Source organism: Camelus dromedarius, chromosome Y, assembly GCF_036321535.1.
Source record: "Camelus dromedarius isolate mCamDro1 chromosome Y, mCamDro1.pat, whole genome shotgun sequence".
Taxonomy (NCBI): domain Eukaryota; kingdom Metazoa; phylum Chordata; class Mammalia; order Artiodactyla; family Camelidae; genus Camelus; species Camelus dromedarius.
The window spans coordinates 13897077-13913669 of record NC_087473.1 but is presented as its reverse complement, the minus strand read 5'-3'; the positions used below and the strand labels follow the sequence as shown (position 1 = coordinate 13913669).

Here is a 16593-nt window from a genome sequence, read left to right as displayed (position 1 = left end):
CTAATACTGAGTATTGTTGTCTATAAATTTTAATTAGAGTCCTGACAGAATGCCTGGAGTTAGAGATAAAGGACTTTAAAGAACACTTATGAAGAGTATTAGTTTCAGGGGCAGCTGAATGTTAATGTGGATTATGGATAATTAATATTTTGAGTTAGTTTCTTTCCCCAGAAAAATGTTTTTGTTCAGATATCACAAGGGACTTCCTGAGGGCCTGTGACTAGTAGGTTTACATTCCCAAAGTAGAGCAAACAGCATTCCCTGTGAACACAGTTGTCTTCGTATTGTATTTTATGTTTTTCAGTCTAATCCTGCTCCTTACTCTGCCAAATCCCTGCCCTGACAGGAATATGCAGCCAGTGGTTGGAACCTAAATGTGATGCCGGTGTTGGATCAGTCTGTTCTCTGCCACATTAATGCAGACATCTCAGGCATGAAAGTTCCCTGGCTTTATGTGGGCATGGTATTCTCAGCATTTTGTTGGCATATTGAGGATCACTGGAGTTACTCCATTAACTACCTACACTGGTGAGTGGGGTCCAAATGGCTGGTATGGGTATCAAGACTCCTTCCATAAGCAAGGGTATTCCCAGAATTCGTATGTGTTGTCTTTACCTGAGCAGGGGTGAGCCGAAGACCTGGTATGGTGTACCTTCACTGGCAGCAGAGCATTTGGAGGAGGTCATGAAGAGGCTAACACCTGAGCTGTTTGATAGCCAGCCTGACCTTCTACACCAGCTTGTCACCCTTATGAATCCCAACACCCTTATGTCTTACGGTGTGCCAGTGAGTACCTGGAAATAACGGACAGATTTAATATCTGACCTAGTGGGGAGTAAATGAGGAAGAACTTGGCTTTGGAGGAGATAGTTATATGCATTATAATGTGGAGACTAGGTTTAGCATCACATCTCTCCCTTTACATGCTGCTGTTAAGCTGCAATCCTATATAGATGACTAGGATAGGGCATCCTTAAGGGGAAGAGAAAAGATGGATTAGATAATTAACAGTGTAAAACTTAAAATGTGATTTCTGGCTTTTTATTCTGCGTCCTAATTTAAGACTGGTTTTTTTGTTAACATTATGTTGTAAAAATTACAATTTTATAAAGTCTAAATAGAGGTGGAAGACGTGATCTCAGACTTGAGAGTTTCCAGGATTAATTTATATTAGCCAATTTTGCAAAAGATAGGAAGCTAGCAATTTGTAGGATGTAAAGTAGCACACTCCGTATCTCAGCAAGACTACACATTTTTTCATTTGTACTTCTATTAGATTTGGATTAACCTCTGTAGAACATTTATGAGCCTTTATGTCTGTCTGCCTCAGTTTTTCTATCTGCATAAAATGGACTTGGCAAGGTCTTACCTGAACTTTTTTCTTTCTTTCTTAATGTCAGTATAGTCTCATAGAAAAAGATAAGCCTTGAATATTGTTTATAATGAAATTATTCAGCTATCTAGTTATAACATTTGTCTTGCTACATGATTCTTGCTTATTTTTTTCCCCTACTCAGGACTAGAATCTGCATTTTATCTAGGTTATCTAACTTGCTGATGTACAATTGTTCTTTGAATTCTCTCACTATCCTTTTTCTGTAAAGTTGGTAGAAATAACTCCAGTTTCATTTCTGATTCTAATTGGAATCTTCTCTCTTTTTGTCACTCTAGCTAAAGGGTTGTCAATTTTGTTAATCATTTCTAGGACCTAGCTTTTGGTTTTGTTGATTATCTATTGTTTTCCTTTTCTCTTATTTTGTCTATTATTACTGCAGTCATCCCTACCTGGAATATATTTTTCCATTCTATTACTTTTAGCCTATTTGTGTCTTCATAGGTAGGCAATTTTCTTCTAAATAACTTATACATGAATTAAATTTATTCTTTCTGCTATTCTTTGCTTTGTGAAAGTTTAATTTTAAAGTTAATCTAATTGTCAGTGTGTAAAGTTTACTTCTATTATTTGTTCCTTTTGTGCATGTGCTGTATTTTTTGTTCCTCAATTCTACCTTTATTTCCTCATTTGTGATTAATTGATTGATTTTAGTTTAATTCTAGTTATTGCCCTTCTTTGTTGTTCATGTTTTAATTATTTTCTTAATGCTTACCTTGGAGACTAAAATTATTACTTTAATTTTTAACAATTTGGTTTGACTTAAATACGAACTAACCTTCATTAGTAAGTTTTAAAAAAACTTGGTTGCTGTGTAGCTCTGTCTGTCTGTTTGTCTTCATTTATGTTATTATTATGACAGATTACTGTTGTGTTCATTGTTTGCCTTTAATGTGGTTTTATAATTCTTTTATGCACTTTTCATTTGTAGAGAAAATAGGTGACATAAAAAATGCAATATGGATTTTTATACTTGCCAGTATAGATAGATGCCTTTTTCAGTGTTCTTACTTTGTATGCATTCTAGTTATATCTAGTGTCATTTAATTTCTTACAGAGCATAACTCCAAGAGGCAAGCGCCCTCAGCTTTTGATTTTCTAGAATATCTTTATTTCTCATTCATTCTTTTCTCTTTCATCACTTTAAATATGTTATCCCTTTGCCTTCTGGCAACCCTGATTTCTGATGAGAAATCTCCTGACAATTTTTTTTTGAGGATTTGTTGTATATGATGAATTGCTTCTCTGTTGCTGCTCTCAAGATTCTCTTTGTCCTCAGTTTTTGACAGTTTGATCATACTTGTGTCTCTTAAAATTTATTCTACTTAGAGATTTTAATTTTGCGATGTGTAAATCTTTGTCTAAAGTTTGGGAATTGTTCAGCCATTAATTTCTTCAAATATTCTTCCCACCCCTTTATTCCTCGCCTCTTCTTATGGGACTTCCATTATTTATTGTTTTGCCTGCCCAAATCTATTGAAACCAGCCAGTGACTTTTTCAGTTTAATTATAATTCTTCTCAACTTGTATATTTTTGTATTTGCTATTGCTGCTTCTTGTGGAGGTAGTGGGTGTTTACTGACTTTCCTGAAGAAAAATTTTTTGTAGGGGGACACGTTTTGAGACAATATTGACGTAATAAAAACTAACCATTATAAAGTGAATTAGTGGGTTACTACATTCACAGTGTTGTCAAAATACCATCTGTACCTAATTTCAAAACATTTTCATCACCCCCAAAAAGAAATTCTGAATGCACCAAGTCAGTCTCTATTCACTTTCTCCTTCTAGTCCCTGAACCACAGACTTATTTTTGATTTTTGTGGAGTTACCTATTCTGGATATTTCTTGTGAATAAGTATGAGGCTTTTTGTGTCTTACCTTCTTTCACTTACTTAAATTTCAAGATTTATCCATACTGTAGCATGTGTCAATGCTTCATTGTTTTTCGGCTGAAAAATATTCCGTTGTATGTATATATCACATTTTGTTTATCAGTTTGTCTTTTATTAGACATTAAGGTTGTTTCCAGCTTTTGGCTATCATGAATAATGCTGCTTTCAACACTTCTATACAAATGTCTGTTTGAGTCCTTGCTTTTAGTTCTTTAGGTTATATAACCAGAAACGGAAATGCTGAATCATGTAGTTCAATGTTTAACATTTTAAGGAATGTCCACTGTTTTCCATTGCGGATTCACCAGTTTACTTCCTCCCTTCCAGTAAGATTCTTGTTTCTTCACATCCTTGTCAATCTTGTTATTTTCCTTTAAAAAATTATTCTGGCAATCAGGTGTAAGAAATAGTGCCTCATACGGTTTTTTTGATCTGCATTTCCATAATGACTAATAATGTTGAGCATCTTTTAATGGACTTGAAGTAATATTGTAAAGTCTATTCTTTTTCTCCATTCTGTTAGCATGGTGTTTATCGAGTAATGAGATTTCTATAACCCAAAAGAAAAAGAGAGAAAGAGAGAGAAATCTTCCTAGGCTGGCTCTCGTTTGGGGGCCCATTTTTAGTGAAAGCTCTCCAACTCTTGCTTGAATGGAGCCTAGAAATCAGCCAGATGTGGGAGCCTTATTGTCTTCACAGTTCTTTTCTTAGCATGCATGTAACCTTCTCAATTCTGAGAAACAAGTGGCAGCTTTTCAGTGCCCTTATTTCCCACATTATCTCTTTTCTCCGACTTTTCCTTGCCAGGCATGTAAAATTTCTTATTTTGTGCTTAGTCTCTTTTCTCATTCGTGGCTATGCCTAATACATTTTCCTTAACATACTTTCAATAAATGGAGCTTGGGAAGCCACTTCTATTTTGGAAAAATTCTCAGACAGATAAAATGAGGTCAGATCTTTGAGCTGCTTTTTTTAGGAAGACATCTGATAAGTTGAAAACACACCACTTCAGTTTTTTTAAAACAATATTTACATTGTTTTCCATGGCAACCAGCAAGCTGCGCTGGAATCTTAAACTGAAACTGCTATTCTCAAGGTAGCTATTGAGGTAGGTGGAGGAGCTATAAGCAGAGAAGTGATGATACCATAGTGCACTCTTATGAAAATAAAATTTTCTTTTTCTTTGTTTTTGGGTTTTTTTTTTGGTTTGGTTTTCACACTAGTTTTTGTAGTTTGTGATTTTATTGCAGGGTTTTGAAAATGCTTGGACACTTTTTGCCAACTTAATCATTGTTTTACTAGACAGGCAAAAATTTGTTTTACCTTCCATCATTTGTGATGATATAATTTCCAGCATTTTAAATTTACATTTCTCTCTTTATTGAAGAAATTAAGAATTGTCTTCATACATATATGAATGAGTCGTGTGTTTGTTCTTGCATTGTGCATTATTTTTCTACATGCTTTTCTCTGACTGTCACTTTTAACCATTACATTGTCATTTTGTCCTGTAAGGCAACCCCTCTTGTCTCTTCTTTTTAGGTTGTGCGCACAAACCAATGTGCCGGAGAATTTGTCATCACTTTCCCTCGTGCTTACCACAGTGGCTTTAACCAAGGCTACAATTTTGCTGAGGCTGTCAATTTTTGCACTGCTGACTGGGTGAGTCTAGAATGTGGTAGATTTGTAGATAGAAAGGCATTAAGAATATACATAGCAGTTATTGGAGAAACTCAGCACCGTCGTCTCTAGGTGGCCACATACAGTTTTGAACTACTTGCAGCTACCTGTTGGACGCCAGTGCATTGAACACTACCGCAGACTTCGGCGCTACTGTGTCTTTTCTCATGAGGAACTCATATGCAAGATGGCTGCCTTTCCAGAGAAGTTGGACCTAAATTTGGCTGTGGCTGTACACAAAGAGATGTTCATCATGGTGCAGGAGGAGCGACGTTTACGAAAGGCTCTATTGGACAAGGTGGGTAGTGAGGAGCAGGACTTTGGGATTCAGTATAACAGACTATATGGATGGGAAACATAGACAGAAATTGAATAAGCATTCTGTGCCTTATCTCTAAGTCACACATTTTGAATTTGAAAGAGACTATATCTGTTTATATTTTTTTCTTCCGATTTCTCTACAGCTGTTCTTACAAGGTTGAGCTCACAGCAGGGCTCACTGTTGGCTGAGGTGGGGTGTCCACAATCCTGCTCCTAGTCTTTACAGTATATGTGGGTTGAACACCCCCAGGGCATCACGGAGGCTGAGCGAGAGGCTTTCGAGCTGCTCCCAGATGATGAGCGCCAGTGTATCAAGTGCAAGACCACCTGCTTCCTGTCAGCCCTGGCCTGCTATGACTGCCCAGACAGCCTTGTCTGCCTTTCCCATATCAATGATCTCTGCAAGTGCTCCAGTAGCCGGCAGTACCTACGGTAAGCATAAGCCTGCTTGGAGGACACTGAAGAGGTTATAGAGCTGTGCCAGATGATGTGCTTTTCTGTGTCCCCTTCCTCCAGATATCGGTACACTTTGGATGAACTCCCTGCGATGCTCCATAAGCTGAAGATTCGGGCTGAATCCTTTGACACCTGGGCCAACAAAGTGCGAGTGGCCTTGGAAGTGGAGGATGGGCGGAAGCGGAGTAAGTGCTAAGAGGTGTAAGAACCCTGGGGTAAACTCTTTCTTTTTCTTCAGCACTCCCAACCTGTCTTCTCCACCTGGACATGACACGGCCTACCTCTTATAATTTTAACTCTGTCTCCAGGCTTTGAAGAGCTAAGGGCACTGCAGTCTGAGGCCTGTGAGGGAAGGTTTCCTAACAATGAGCTGCTTAAGCAATTGACGGACTGCTTGAAGGAAGCAGAGGCTTGTGTCTCCCAAGTATTGGCTCTGGTCAATGGCCAGGAGGTCAGGTATGTTACAGAAAAACTCAAGAAGGATGGTAGTATGTAAAAATTGGTAAAAAGAAATGGGTACACCATAAATAAAGACTCTGCATAGCTAATATCGTCTATGTCATTGTATATATAATGTGTTATATATATTGGTGACCAATATTTCCATAGGTAACGTAGTTGAAGAAGGATGGATTCAGCACAGGGTAAATTATAGTGAGACATTATCAAGACATGAAAACAATGTAATGAAACAAGAAACTGTTGAAAGTGGACAGTTTCAACCAAGATGTAGTTCAGAATTTCATCATGAATGACAATGGGAATAAAGATGCCACAGAAAAATTGCACTCTTGCCCTACTGTTAGCAAATTTCATGAAAGTATTCAACCATCAGAATTTCCACAAAGTTTATTCTTGGCTAGGTAGATTTATAAAATTTTAGAGGTTAGAAAACCCTCACATTCTGTTTACCTATTGGTTGCCAAAAGTATGTGATAACAGATATACATCTGCTTTTATGACTGAAAAATCAACTGAATGATTATATATATACACTTTGTAAATTTTAGGTAAACTAAGGAGGAGCTATTAATGAAAATGTCAAAGTCATACTTGTTTTTAACTTAAAAGAATTTTTTTGGAAATTAAAGATAGTTGTGGTGAATTAACTTTATGTCATTTTTCCTTTGTCTACTTCAAAGAAAATAAAGAACTTTCCTATCTTGAGCAGGGATACTCATATTCAGTGCCTTTGGGTTTTAATACTTAATCTGTCTTGGTTTCTCAACAATCTAACTTGATGGCCTCTTCAGTTCTTTCCCATATAGACAGTTTATAGCCAACAGTACATTGTAGGAGTTACCATCACTTGCAGCTGTTTCACTTATGACACACTGAACAGTTCTTATTTTTCCCTTTTCTAGAGAGTATCTATTATTATTTAACTCATGTGTCATCACGCAACACTCCTGGCTTCTTAATTTGTCCATGTATTTTTAAATGCTGATACTTAATTTCAGTTATAATTAATAGGTTTATTATCTTTACCTTTATTGTGAAAGCTACTACTCATATCCTGTTGACAGTATACTTTTTTGCCTTCTCACTTTTCATATTGGTCTCCTTATGTCTTAACTGAATATTATCCAGAGGCCATCTCACATTTTTGTTCTGTCAAAAAGAAATCTGTATTTATTTTTATTTTACTGACTAATGATACTCACCCTAGACATCATACTATTAAATTTCCTCAAAAACTTGGATTCTCTCTTTGGTATCTTCAGTCTGTTACTTAACAGTTTCTATCAACTGTAAAATGTCTTCAGGTCTTTTTTTGTTTTCTTTTTTTTTTTTTTATTGAGTTATAGTCAGTTTACAATGTTGTGTCAATTTCCAGTGTAGAGCACAATTTTTCAGTTATACGTGAACATACATACATTCATTGTCGCATTTTTTTCCTCAGGTCTTTTCTTTTATCTTAACTTATAGGTTCAGAGTCCTAGAACTTTGAAAATAACTTTTGAGGTCATTTCTATAACATGGAATAGGAATAAGGATGATGTATTTTTTAGAATGCATGAAGTATAGCTTAGTAGGTTCACTGAGTCAATCCTTTTTCTCTGAGTCCTGCAGGATTAAAACTCCACAACTGACACTAACTGAGCTACAGGTCCTTCTTGAGCAGATGGCCAGCCTCCCCTGTGCCATGCATCAGATTGGGGATGTCAAGGTGAGGAGTTACCTGGCATGAAATCCTTGTTAACATCAGATACTAGCAAAACTGAGATACCATGTAAGCATGAAAAGTGATTATTTTACATAGCTCCTTATAATACATCTTTCTCAGAGGCTATGGAGATAGCTAATCCAGTACTGTCTATTCTGATAACTTGTATAAACAGATATCCTTCCAAATAGAAGCTAATATAGATACTAAGCAGAGGGCCACATAGAGGGGTGTAGGAAGGATTTTTTTGGACTTCAGAGTCTCAAGAAGCTTTCTAGAAGGTAAATAAGATGGCGTTAATGTAAACTTGGAAAAGTAAATTTCAGATAATTAAAGGAGAAGCATATTTATGGTAAGTAAAGTGCTTTTATTGGTGTCAACTAGATTATGTCCTAGAATATGGCTGAAATTAAATGGAAATCAACAACATACACCTAAGAAAGAAAATGAGGAGATCAAAGCTGGATGATAAGAGTATATAGATGACTAAAAAATCTCTTCTTTTTACTGTACCTCTGCAGAATTTCCTGCAACAGGTGGAGGCCTACCAAGCTGAGGCCCGGGAGGCCCTGGCCTCATTGCCTACTAGTCTGGGACTACTGCGGTCCCTGTTAGAGAAGGGACAGCAGCTGGGTGTGGAGGTACCTGAAGCCCAGCAACTCCAGCAACAGATGGAGCAAGCACGGTGGCTAGATGAAGTAAAGCAAGCACTGGCTCCTTCAGCTCCAAGGGGCTCTCTGGTCATCATGCAAGGGCTGTTAGTTACAGGTGCCAAAGTAGCTTCCAGCCCTTCTGTGGACAAGGCCCGGGCTGAGCTTCAGGAGCTGCTGACCATTGCAGAACGCTGGGAAGAAAAGGCTCACTTTTGCTTGGAAGCCAGGTGGGACCCATCCTTTCTTCAAACGTACTGTGACTCCAGTCCTTGGAGTTTGACTCCGGTGTGTTAACCTCACACCAGACTGCCACTTAGGCATGTGCTAGACATGTTGTCTAGTCCCATACATATACTTCTGCTGTTTAAAGGCAGTGATTGAGGAAGTACTCCTGGGCTGAGCTAGTTCATGGATCAAAGATACCAGGCATGACTTCTAACAGACTCACATGTCTCCTACCGTGTTTAGAGAGTTCCTCAAAATTGGGGAGTTGTTTCTCACTTACTCTGTCAGACTTTTTGTTGCTTGTGATTTTGGTAAAAAATCTAGGATGCAGCCCGAAAAAGGTGTATACTCATTAATATTTAATGATATATTCATTTTTTCCCCAACATTCTTAGGCAGAAGCATTCACCAGCTACACTGGAAGCTATCATTCATGAGGCAGAAAACATCCCTGTTCACCTGCCTAACATCCAGGCACTCAAAGAGGCTCTGACCAAGGCACAGGCTTGGATTGCTGATGTGGATGAGATCCAGGTGAGGACCTTGTTTCTTTCCTTCTGCTGACTCGCAGTTAGAAGACAGACAGTTTTTATCTTAGACATCTCAGTTGGGTTATACCAGAAAGTGAAAGCAGCAGGTTGGAGGGAGTCATGAAGGAGCTAAGGATACCAGCATTAGAACAGTAGAAGGAGAAATGTATTTATGGGCCTAGAGCAGAGAGTGTCAACATGGAACAGGGCCAGACAAACCAAACCAGAAAGACTAAGTGGCCTGTTAAGTGGCTGTCTTTCTTCCTGCAGTAGGAAAAGTACTTCTGGGAGAAAAGGAGTTTCTCATGGCTATACAGCATGACACTCAACATTACTGACTATGTCTAGACATAGCAGTTGTTGACACTAATCACCTGACCTTTTTCTTGCATCCATGCCAGAATGGTGACCACTACCCATGCCTGGATGACTTAGAGGGTCTGGTAGCTGTGGGCCGAGACCTACCTGTGGGGTTGGAGGAACTGAGACAGCTAGAGTTGCAGGTAATAAAAGCGCACTCCTGGAGAGAGAAGGCCTCCAAGACTTTCCTGAAAAAGAATTCATGGTACACGTTGCTGGAGGTGAGGCCTAGGACCCTGACCCATAACCTCTTATGTCCCTGGCCTGGCTATTGTGAGATGACTCATATGAGAGCATGCGGGTTTGAGGGATGCTGGGACAGGAGGAGAGGAAATGTGAAGCAGGGGAATCATGGCCATTCCCCCTCTGTCTGCCTGCCTCAGGTGCTCTGCCCATGTGCAGACACTGGCTCAGACAGGACCAAGCGCACCCAGTGGATGGAGAAGGAGCTGGGGTTGTACAGATCTGATACAGAGCTGCTGGGACTGTCTGCACAGGATCTCAGGGATCCAGGCTCTGTGGTAAGGAGCTTGGGCAGAGAGAGGGTGAAGAACCTGCTGATAAACACCTGAGCTGTGTCACCATAGGTGACCAGCTGCTTCCTGAGCCTCAGTACTCCTGGCTTAGGGTGTAAATGACACCAGGATAGGTAGGGACTACACTTCTAATCTACTCTCCTTCTGTCCTGGGCATGGCAGATTGTGGCTTTCCTGGAAGGGGAACAAAAGGAGAAGGAGGGAATCCTGCAGCTGCGTCGCACCAACTCTGCCAAGCCCAGTCCACTGGCATTATCAACCACAGCTTCCTCTGCAACCTCCATTTGTGTGTGTGGGCAGGTGCCAGATGGGGGGGGAGCTCTGCAGTGTGACCTGTGTCAGGACTGGTTCCATGGGCGATGTGTGTCCGTACCCCGCCTCATCAGCTCCCTGAGGCCCAGTGCCACCTCATCATCTCTTCTGGCCTGGTGGGAATGGGACACCAAATTCTTGTGTCCACTGTGCATGCGCTCACGGCGTCCGCGCCTGGAGACCATCCTGGCACTGCTGGTAGCGCTGCAGAGACTGCCTGTGCGGCTGCCTGAGGGCGAGGCCCTGCAGTGCCTCACAGAGAGGGCTATCAGCTGGCAAGGCCGTGCCAGGCAGGCTCTGGCCTCTGAGGATGTGACTGCTCTGTTGGGACAGCTGGCGGAGCTTCGCCAGCGGTTGCAGTATGAACCCAGGCCCGAGGAGCCCCTTTCCTACGTTTCAGCCCCTGCTTCTGGCCCTCTCAGAGAAGGCAGTGGCAGGGACATGACTAAGGTTAGCAGCCCACCCCTAGCTCTTATCCTTAAATTTTTATCTCATCTCCATATCCCTATTTAGGATTCAGCCCTCTTTTCTCTGCTATTCAGTCTCCTTAGTTTAGCCTCGATTCCCCATTCATTTTGTCCACATCCTTAGACAGCCCTATTACATTAGTCTGTGATTGCCTTCCTGTTGCAGAAAGTGGAGAATCACAAGTTTGGGGTTTGGGGAAGAATAGGGCCTGGTACTACCATCATCCTTTTTCTTGCTCCCCATGGCAGGTCCAAGGATTGCTGGAGAACAGAGACAGTATAAGCAGTCCTGAGAAGGTAGCCCCTGGGCAGGGCTCAGATAAGAGAGGTAGGTGTAGGTGTATGTAGGCTGTTGACCAGAGTAGAGTGGGCCTGAGCTCTGTTAAGGTGTTGACTATAAGAACAGGAACTGCCTCTAATCCAGCCTGTCTCCACAACCCCAGACCTGGAGTTGCTGTCCTCACTACTGCCACAGTTGACTGGCCCGGTACTGGATTTGCCTGAGGCAACTAGAGTTCCCCTGGAGGAGCTCATGTTGGAGGGAGATCTACTTGAGGTGACCCTGGATGAGAACCATAGCATCTGGCAGCTTTTGCAGGCTGGGCAGCCTCCAGACCTACAACGGATCCACACACTTCTGGAGGTGAGGGGATGGAGGTCATGCACAGGGGAAGGAGATCAGGCAGAGCAGGAAGTCCAGGCCTGACCACTGATCCACAACTCCTTTCTGCTTGTCTGTGTATAATTGTAGCTGGAAAAGCCTCGGCGTCAAGGAAGTAGGATAAGGGGCCGGATACTGGAGAAGCGACAGCGACGGCAGCAAAAAGTAGGTCTGGGTAGAAAGAGTGAGGATATTGTTCAAGAAGAACTGGCATCAAAAAAAGCCCGGAGCTCAGATATCAAGCATGAGGAAGGCGAAGAAGAAGAAGAGTTTGAGGAGGAAACAGATTTTGAAAATATATTTCTGACACCCCCTGTAGAAGATAACCCCATTTTGAAAGTGAACCAAAATAACCTAAAACAAGATTCAGGTACCACAACATATTTTCCTCCTGTAACCCCTTTGGCTACACCTGTCTTACCCTGAGCAGCAAGAGTTATGACAGCAACACAGAACATTTTTATGTAATGTCACTGCCTCCTGGACCTTCCTAGATCCTGTACCTTCTTTTGTATCAACTTTTGTCACCTCAGAAAGTTTTGAAATGCTGACTCCTAAAGGTGATGTTTTAAAGGTGATGTTTTAAGCTCAGTTTCTGCAGACAGTGCCTGTGTCCTCTTCCCAGTAACGTTTACTGAGACTACAATACAGAAGATAGTTTTTTAAGCCAGTTTTTTTCTAAACTGAGGCAGATAAAACTTGAGAAAGGCAAATTATCATGTTTCTTCTGATTTTTCCCCCCTAACTTCCTCTATTCTTTTTTTCCTCCTCCTGATACCTTTGAAATATTTTGGTGCTTCAAGGCTTCTTAACATCTTAATTCTACCTTGTTTTTGTTTCTCTCCTTTATTTGTGTCGTAAGAAAAGACATTACTGATGTGTAATTACTTGTTGAGGCCAAAAAGAATAGAGCAAAATAAGTTCTTATTTCCAGCTACAGTCTGTTTTTAATTCCTTTAAAATAAAACAATGGCTGTGTTTTAAAAATGTGAATTTTATTTGCACTTTTTGGAATTTAGAAGTGAAGGACTCAAGTTGGGAAACAAAAAATGTTTTAGAATGTATGATGTCTTATTTGGTAGGGGTGAAGGAGTGAGTGTTCATTTGTAAAAAGGTATGAGAGTTTTGTGTCGTTTCTTTTTTTTCCTTATAGATGCCAATTGCTTCAGGTGTATTTATTGAGAAGTAATTCTTTTTCCCTTAAGTTGCTTTATTCATTTTGTCAGAAATGTTGGTTGTACTGTCTCTGTATCTTGATCTATTCTATTATGTCCATTATCCCTTTGCCAGCATTCCATTGTTTTCATTAATACAGCTTTCATTAAGTGTAACAGTAGGGTAGAATTGTTCCTCTCACTTTATTGTTTTTCAGATAGTTTTAAGAGCCTGATACCAATCTCTCTTTTTCCACATGTGGTTGGTTTTGAATTCTATGTCTGATAGATTTGAACTTGAAAAGAGTTATTTAAAATGATAAATATAGTATGTGATTTAATAGCATTTATTATAAGAATTTAGTGAGATCACTATGTTAAGTATTTCAAGCAATACCATCACTCAGTTTATTTTCTTCTGTCTCCCTGAGTGATATAGACATATAGGCTGTATGGTACTTCTGTCATTCCCTTTCAGGAATCAAATTCTGTTGACCTGTTTTGAATCTCTTGTCAATGCTTTCCCCTCTCTTTCTGGTACCCCACCCAGTGTAGGCTCTTTGTTTCTCTGTATAAAATTTCATGCCACCGTCCCTATTTTCCTGTCTTTTTTTTTCATGTCGGTAGGTGATCCTTAAGCATAGCTTTGTTATCAAGAAACCTATTCCATCTCCTTACCTCGTTTTTAGCTTTTTTACCGGTCAAAACAAAGTAGAAAACAAACAATATCCAAGCGTTACTCTACTGCAACGTAGGAATCAGGTCAAATAAATAGAAAGTCTTAATGGTATTTCATCTAAATATAAGAATTACTCCTAAACTTCAGTGTCTTTTCTCCTTCACCACAATGTGGCAAAAGAGTCTGTGATTCTCGATGGGCCTCTGAAATTTTATATTCTCCCAGGAGTATCTTATATACATCATTTGCTCCCTGTATTTGTTCCCTTGGAGTTTGTATATGTACCTCAGCATTTGAAAATTAACTATTTAGTGGAAAATACTGATAAGGTGAAAGAATTCAGGTTTTGTCTACTCATAATCTCACTAAGCACTTCACAAATTATTTACCTCCTCTCCATTAAGGAAACAACTCAAGGTCAGACAGTTGTGCATCTTTTCTTAGGTCACCTCTGCTCATAGTGCTTTATTTGTTTTACTTCATGAGTAAGTTGTAACAATTGAAATCAGACACAAATGCAACATTAAATGTTGTATGTATGCTAGTTTATCATGTGACTATAGGTTGAATTAATTAAGAAACATGACCAAATCTGCAGCAAAATCAATATACAGAATCATTCTGTAATACTTATTGAGGATAATTCTTTTTCAGGAAAATTTTAATCTTGGTCTCAAAAAAAGCATACTAAAGCTTCACTATGCCATTAACTGCAGTGCAGTAGAGCAAATACCTATTCAGCTTCTGTTCCTGGTAAAATTCATGAAACTGATGATTTTCACATTCATGACTGAGTTAGTGTCACCACTGACATTAGTACAATAACACATGATTCACATATTTTCTGCATAGCATCTGCAGATGACTAATACAGTAAATAACCAATGACATTAAACATGTTGTATTTTCTAGTTTTGTAAATTTGTCTGATTCCACACACTTTTTCTACCACCAGTTGTAGCACATCTTAGAAGATTCTAATTTAGGTTGCACTAAATTTGTGTTTCCTCAACTACTGAAAAAATAATTGTTACCTATAGTGGTTCCATACAGACTATTATAAAGGCCCAGACTTTAGGTACTTCCAGCTTGTTACTGGTTTCTCAAAACAACATACAAGTATTAGTAATACCTGTCACCTTAGCAATTAAGTCAACCCAGTTGAAATAATTTGCTTGTTTTAATTGACTGTTGGTGCTCCCACTGTCCTCAACTCCTTTACTATTCTGAAAGACTATCTTAAATTTACTTTCTCTCAAGATTTTTCTTCAGCTGCTGCTGTCAAACCCAATAAACTCAACATTGGTAAATGGCCTTCTTTATCTGCTTATCAGATGAGCCATTGAAAACTTATTTTGGTCCTGGTCATTCTGATATTTATTATTTTTATGAAGAAGTTCTGCTGTGATGAGATATGCTATTTAAATGTTCTACTTTTCCTGACTATTATTTTTGTGTGGTTTTGAAATAGTAAGTGCTTAATCTGATAAAACCAACATAAATGCTTTTCTTTTAACAGCTATTTTGTCAGTGCATAATAAGCCATACTTTACCATCTAATTCAATAACGCATTCCTGCACCATATCTGACATTTGGCATCCACTTTTCTTTTTGTGATGTTTACAGTAATAAGCAAAACATAAGATGAATCCCTATAGCAATAGATAATGGTATTTGAAAACACTATCTAAACTTATAACTGCCTGTGATTTGCAGTATGCCAAGGAATGCATACCTTCATATACTCTTAACTACTCAGTTCTCCACATGTAAATGAATGGGAATGGCTATGTACCAGTATAATTTCATAAAAGGTTTTTGTGACATAAAATATTTTCCCCCAAGCACTTAAAAATGTAAAAGCAGCTGACTGGCTTTAGGTAATAGCTTGCTGACCCCCTTATCTAAGAGGCCAGAAAAAAGAATGATATAATTAAATGTGGCTGAACTTTTCTCAAAAGTCCAGATTTCTTAAACCTACCCACTTTGTACTGTTTGATATTTTGTTTTGTTTTGTTTTGGTTTTTTTTGGTAGAACTAACAAGTTGTTTTGGGTTATGGGGTTTTGTTTTGGAACTTTTATCTTCACCTTTTTTGTATCATAATTGGACACTTTTGTGTGCAGCTTTCTTACATAATTATTTTTACCTGCAGTTGAAATAGATGTTTTCCTTGCCCTTGACAGTTGCTTCTCAATTTTTTCTCCTCTAAGTATCCCTGTCTTTTTAGCTTATGCCATAAATTCTGCCCTTTCTCATTCTAATTATCTACATATAATAAAATCCCAACTCTATTTCTGCATCCTTTATTCCAGTCTTTACCACTCTTGCTGTTTTCCCTCTATGATAACACTGACCAACCTATTTATCCTAGTCTATGCTGTGTTCCCTATCCTACCCCTGACTACCATTCTGTTTATCACTTCCAATATAACTTGTTACATTAATGAACCGAAGATGTTCTTTGTGTTTTGACTCCTTTATTTTTCACTATGGTAGCTTAGAAGCCACTGGTATCCAAGTTAAATTCATACACATCCTGTTACTTTTTTTTAATACCCAAAATAAGCAGAATTTAGCCATTTAGATTTTTCTAGTTTCTAGGTACTGTAAGTCTTCATCCAGCATCTGCTGAGTGATAAAATAGGAGCTTTTGGATAAAATTCCCTGAGCCATAATTGTCCTTTGCAACTCTCTGATGCACAGAATTCCTGCAGCATTGCTGAGGAATTATCACCTACGCATATGCACACAGTCCTGAGAGTTGAGATTATACAATCCAAGTCTAGAACTCCTAGGACAGGATAGGAGTATTTCCTCTGAAATCTCCAGTTTGCTTTGATTTATATAGACAGATTTGATTTATACTGACAGAAATATAATTTTAGAAATTTTATCTTTTTAGAAAAGTAGTAAAAAAATCATATATTTTAGGAATTCACAGCACAAAAGTCACTTAAATTTTCTCATTTGCTGAACAGTTTTATTGCCTTTTCAGGACATTTTTTGGTAAAATTATCAGAAAGGCATAAAATTTACTTATAAAATTAAAGTAGAAGTTAAAAATACAATTCAGAAAAGGCCAGTTTATATACATTTTAAGC

General features: G+C 38.8%; 1 protein-coding gene across 6 annotated transcripts in view; it reads left to right on the top strand.

Moving 5' to 3' along the window:
• The window catches only part of LOC135320461 (lysine-specific demethylase 5D), a 46125-nt gene extending 29776 nt beyond the window's left edge, over positions 1 to 16349 (top strand). For 2 of the 6 annotated variants that reach the window (XM_064483600.1, XM_064483604.1), the window contains 15 exons: positions 347 to 528; positions 624 to 786; positions 4831 to 4950; positions 5072 to 5266; positions 5540 to 5721; positions 5806 to 5930; positions 6054 to 6201; positions 7819 to 7915; positions 8434 to 8792; positions 9186 to 9324; positions 9722 to 10201; positions 10379 to 10978; positions 11245 to 11323; positions 11439 to 11638; positions 11747 to 16349. In XM_064483600.1, the coding sequence (XP_064339670.1) occupies positions 347 to 528; positions 624 to 786; positions 4831 to 4950; positions 5072 to 5266; positions 5540 to 5721; positions 5806 to 5930; positions 6054 to 6201; positions 7819 to 7915; positions 8434 to 8792; positions 9186 to 9324; positions 9722 to 10201; positions 10379 to 10978; positions 11245 to 11323; positions 11439 to 11638; positions 11747 to 12082 (3405 nt within the window). In that variant the 3' untranslated portion in view covers positions 12083 to 16349. Of the gene's footprint in view, positions 1 to 346; positions 529 to 623; positions 787 to 4830; positions 4951 to 5071; positions 5267 to 5539; positions 5722 to 5805; positions 5931 to 6053; positions 6202 to 7818; positions 7916 to 8433; positions 8793 to 9185; positions 9325 to 9721; positions 10202 to 10378; positions 10979 to 11244; positions 11324 to 11438; positions 11639 to 11746 lie in introns of those variants that run through there. The other 4 variants (XM_064483601.1, XM_064483602.1, XM_064483605.1 and 1 more) reach the window with 4 other exon arrangements.
• The last annotated feature ends 244 nt before the right edge of the window (positions 16350 to 16593 follow it).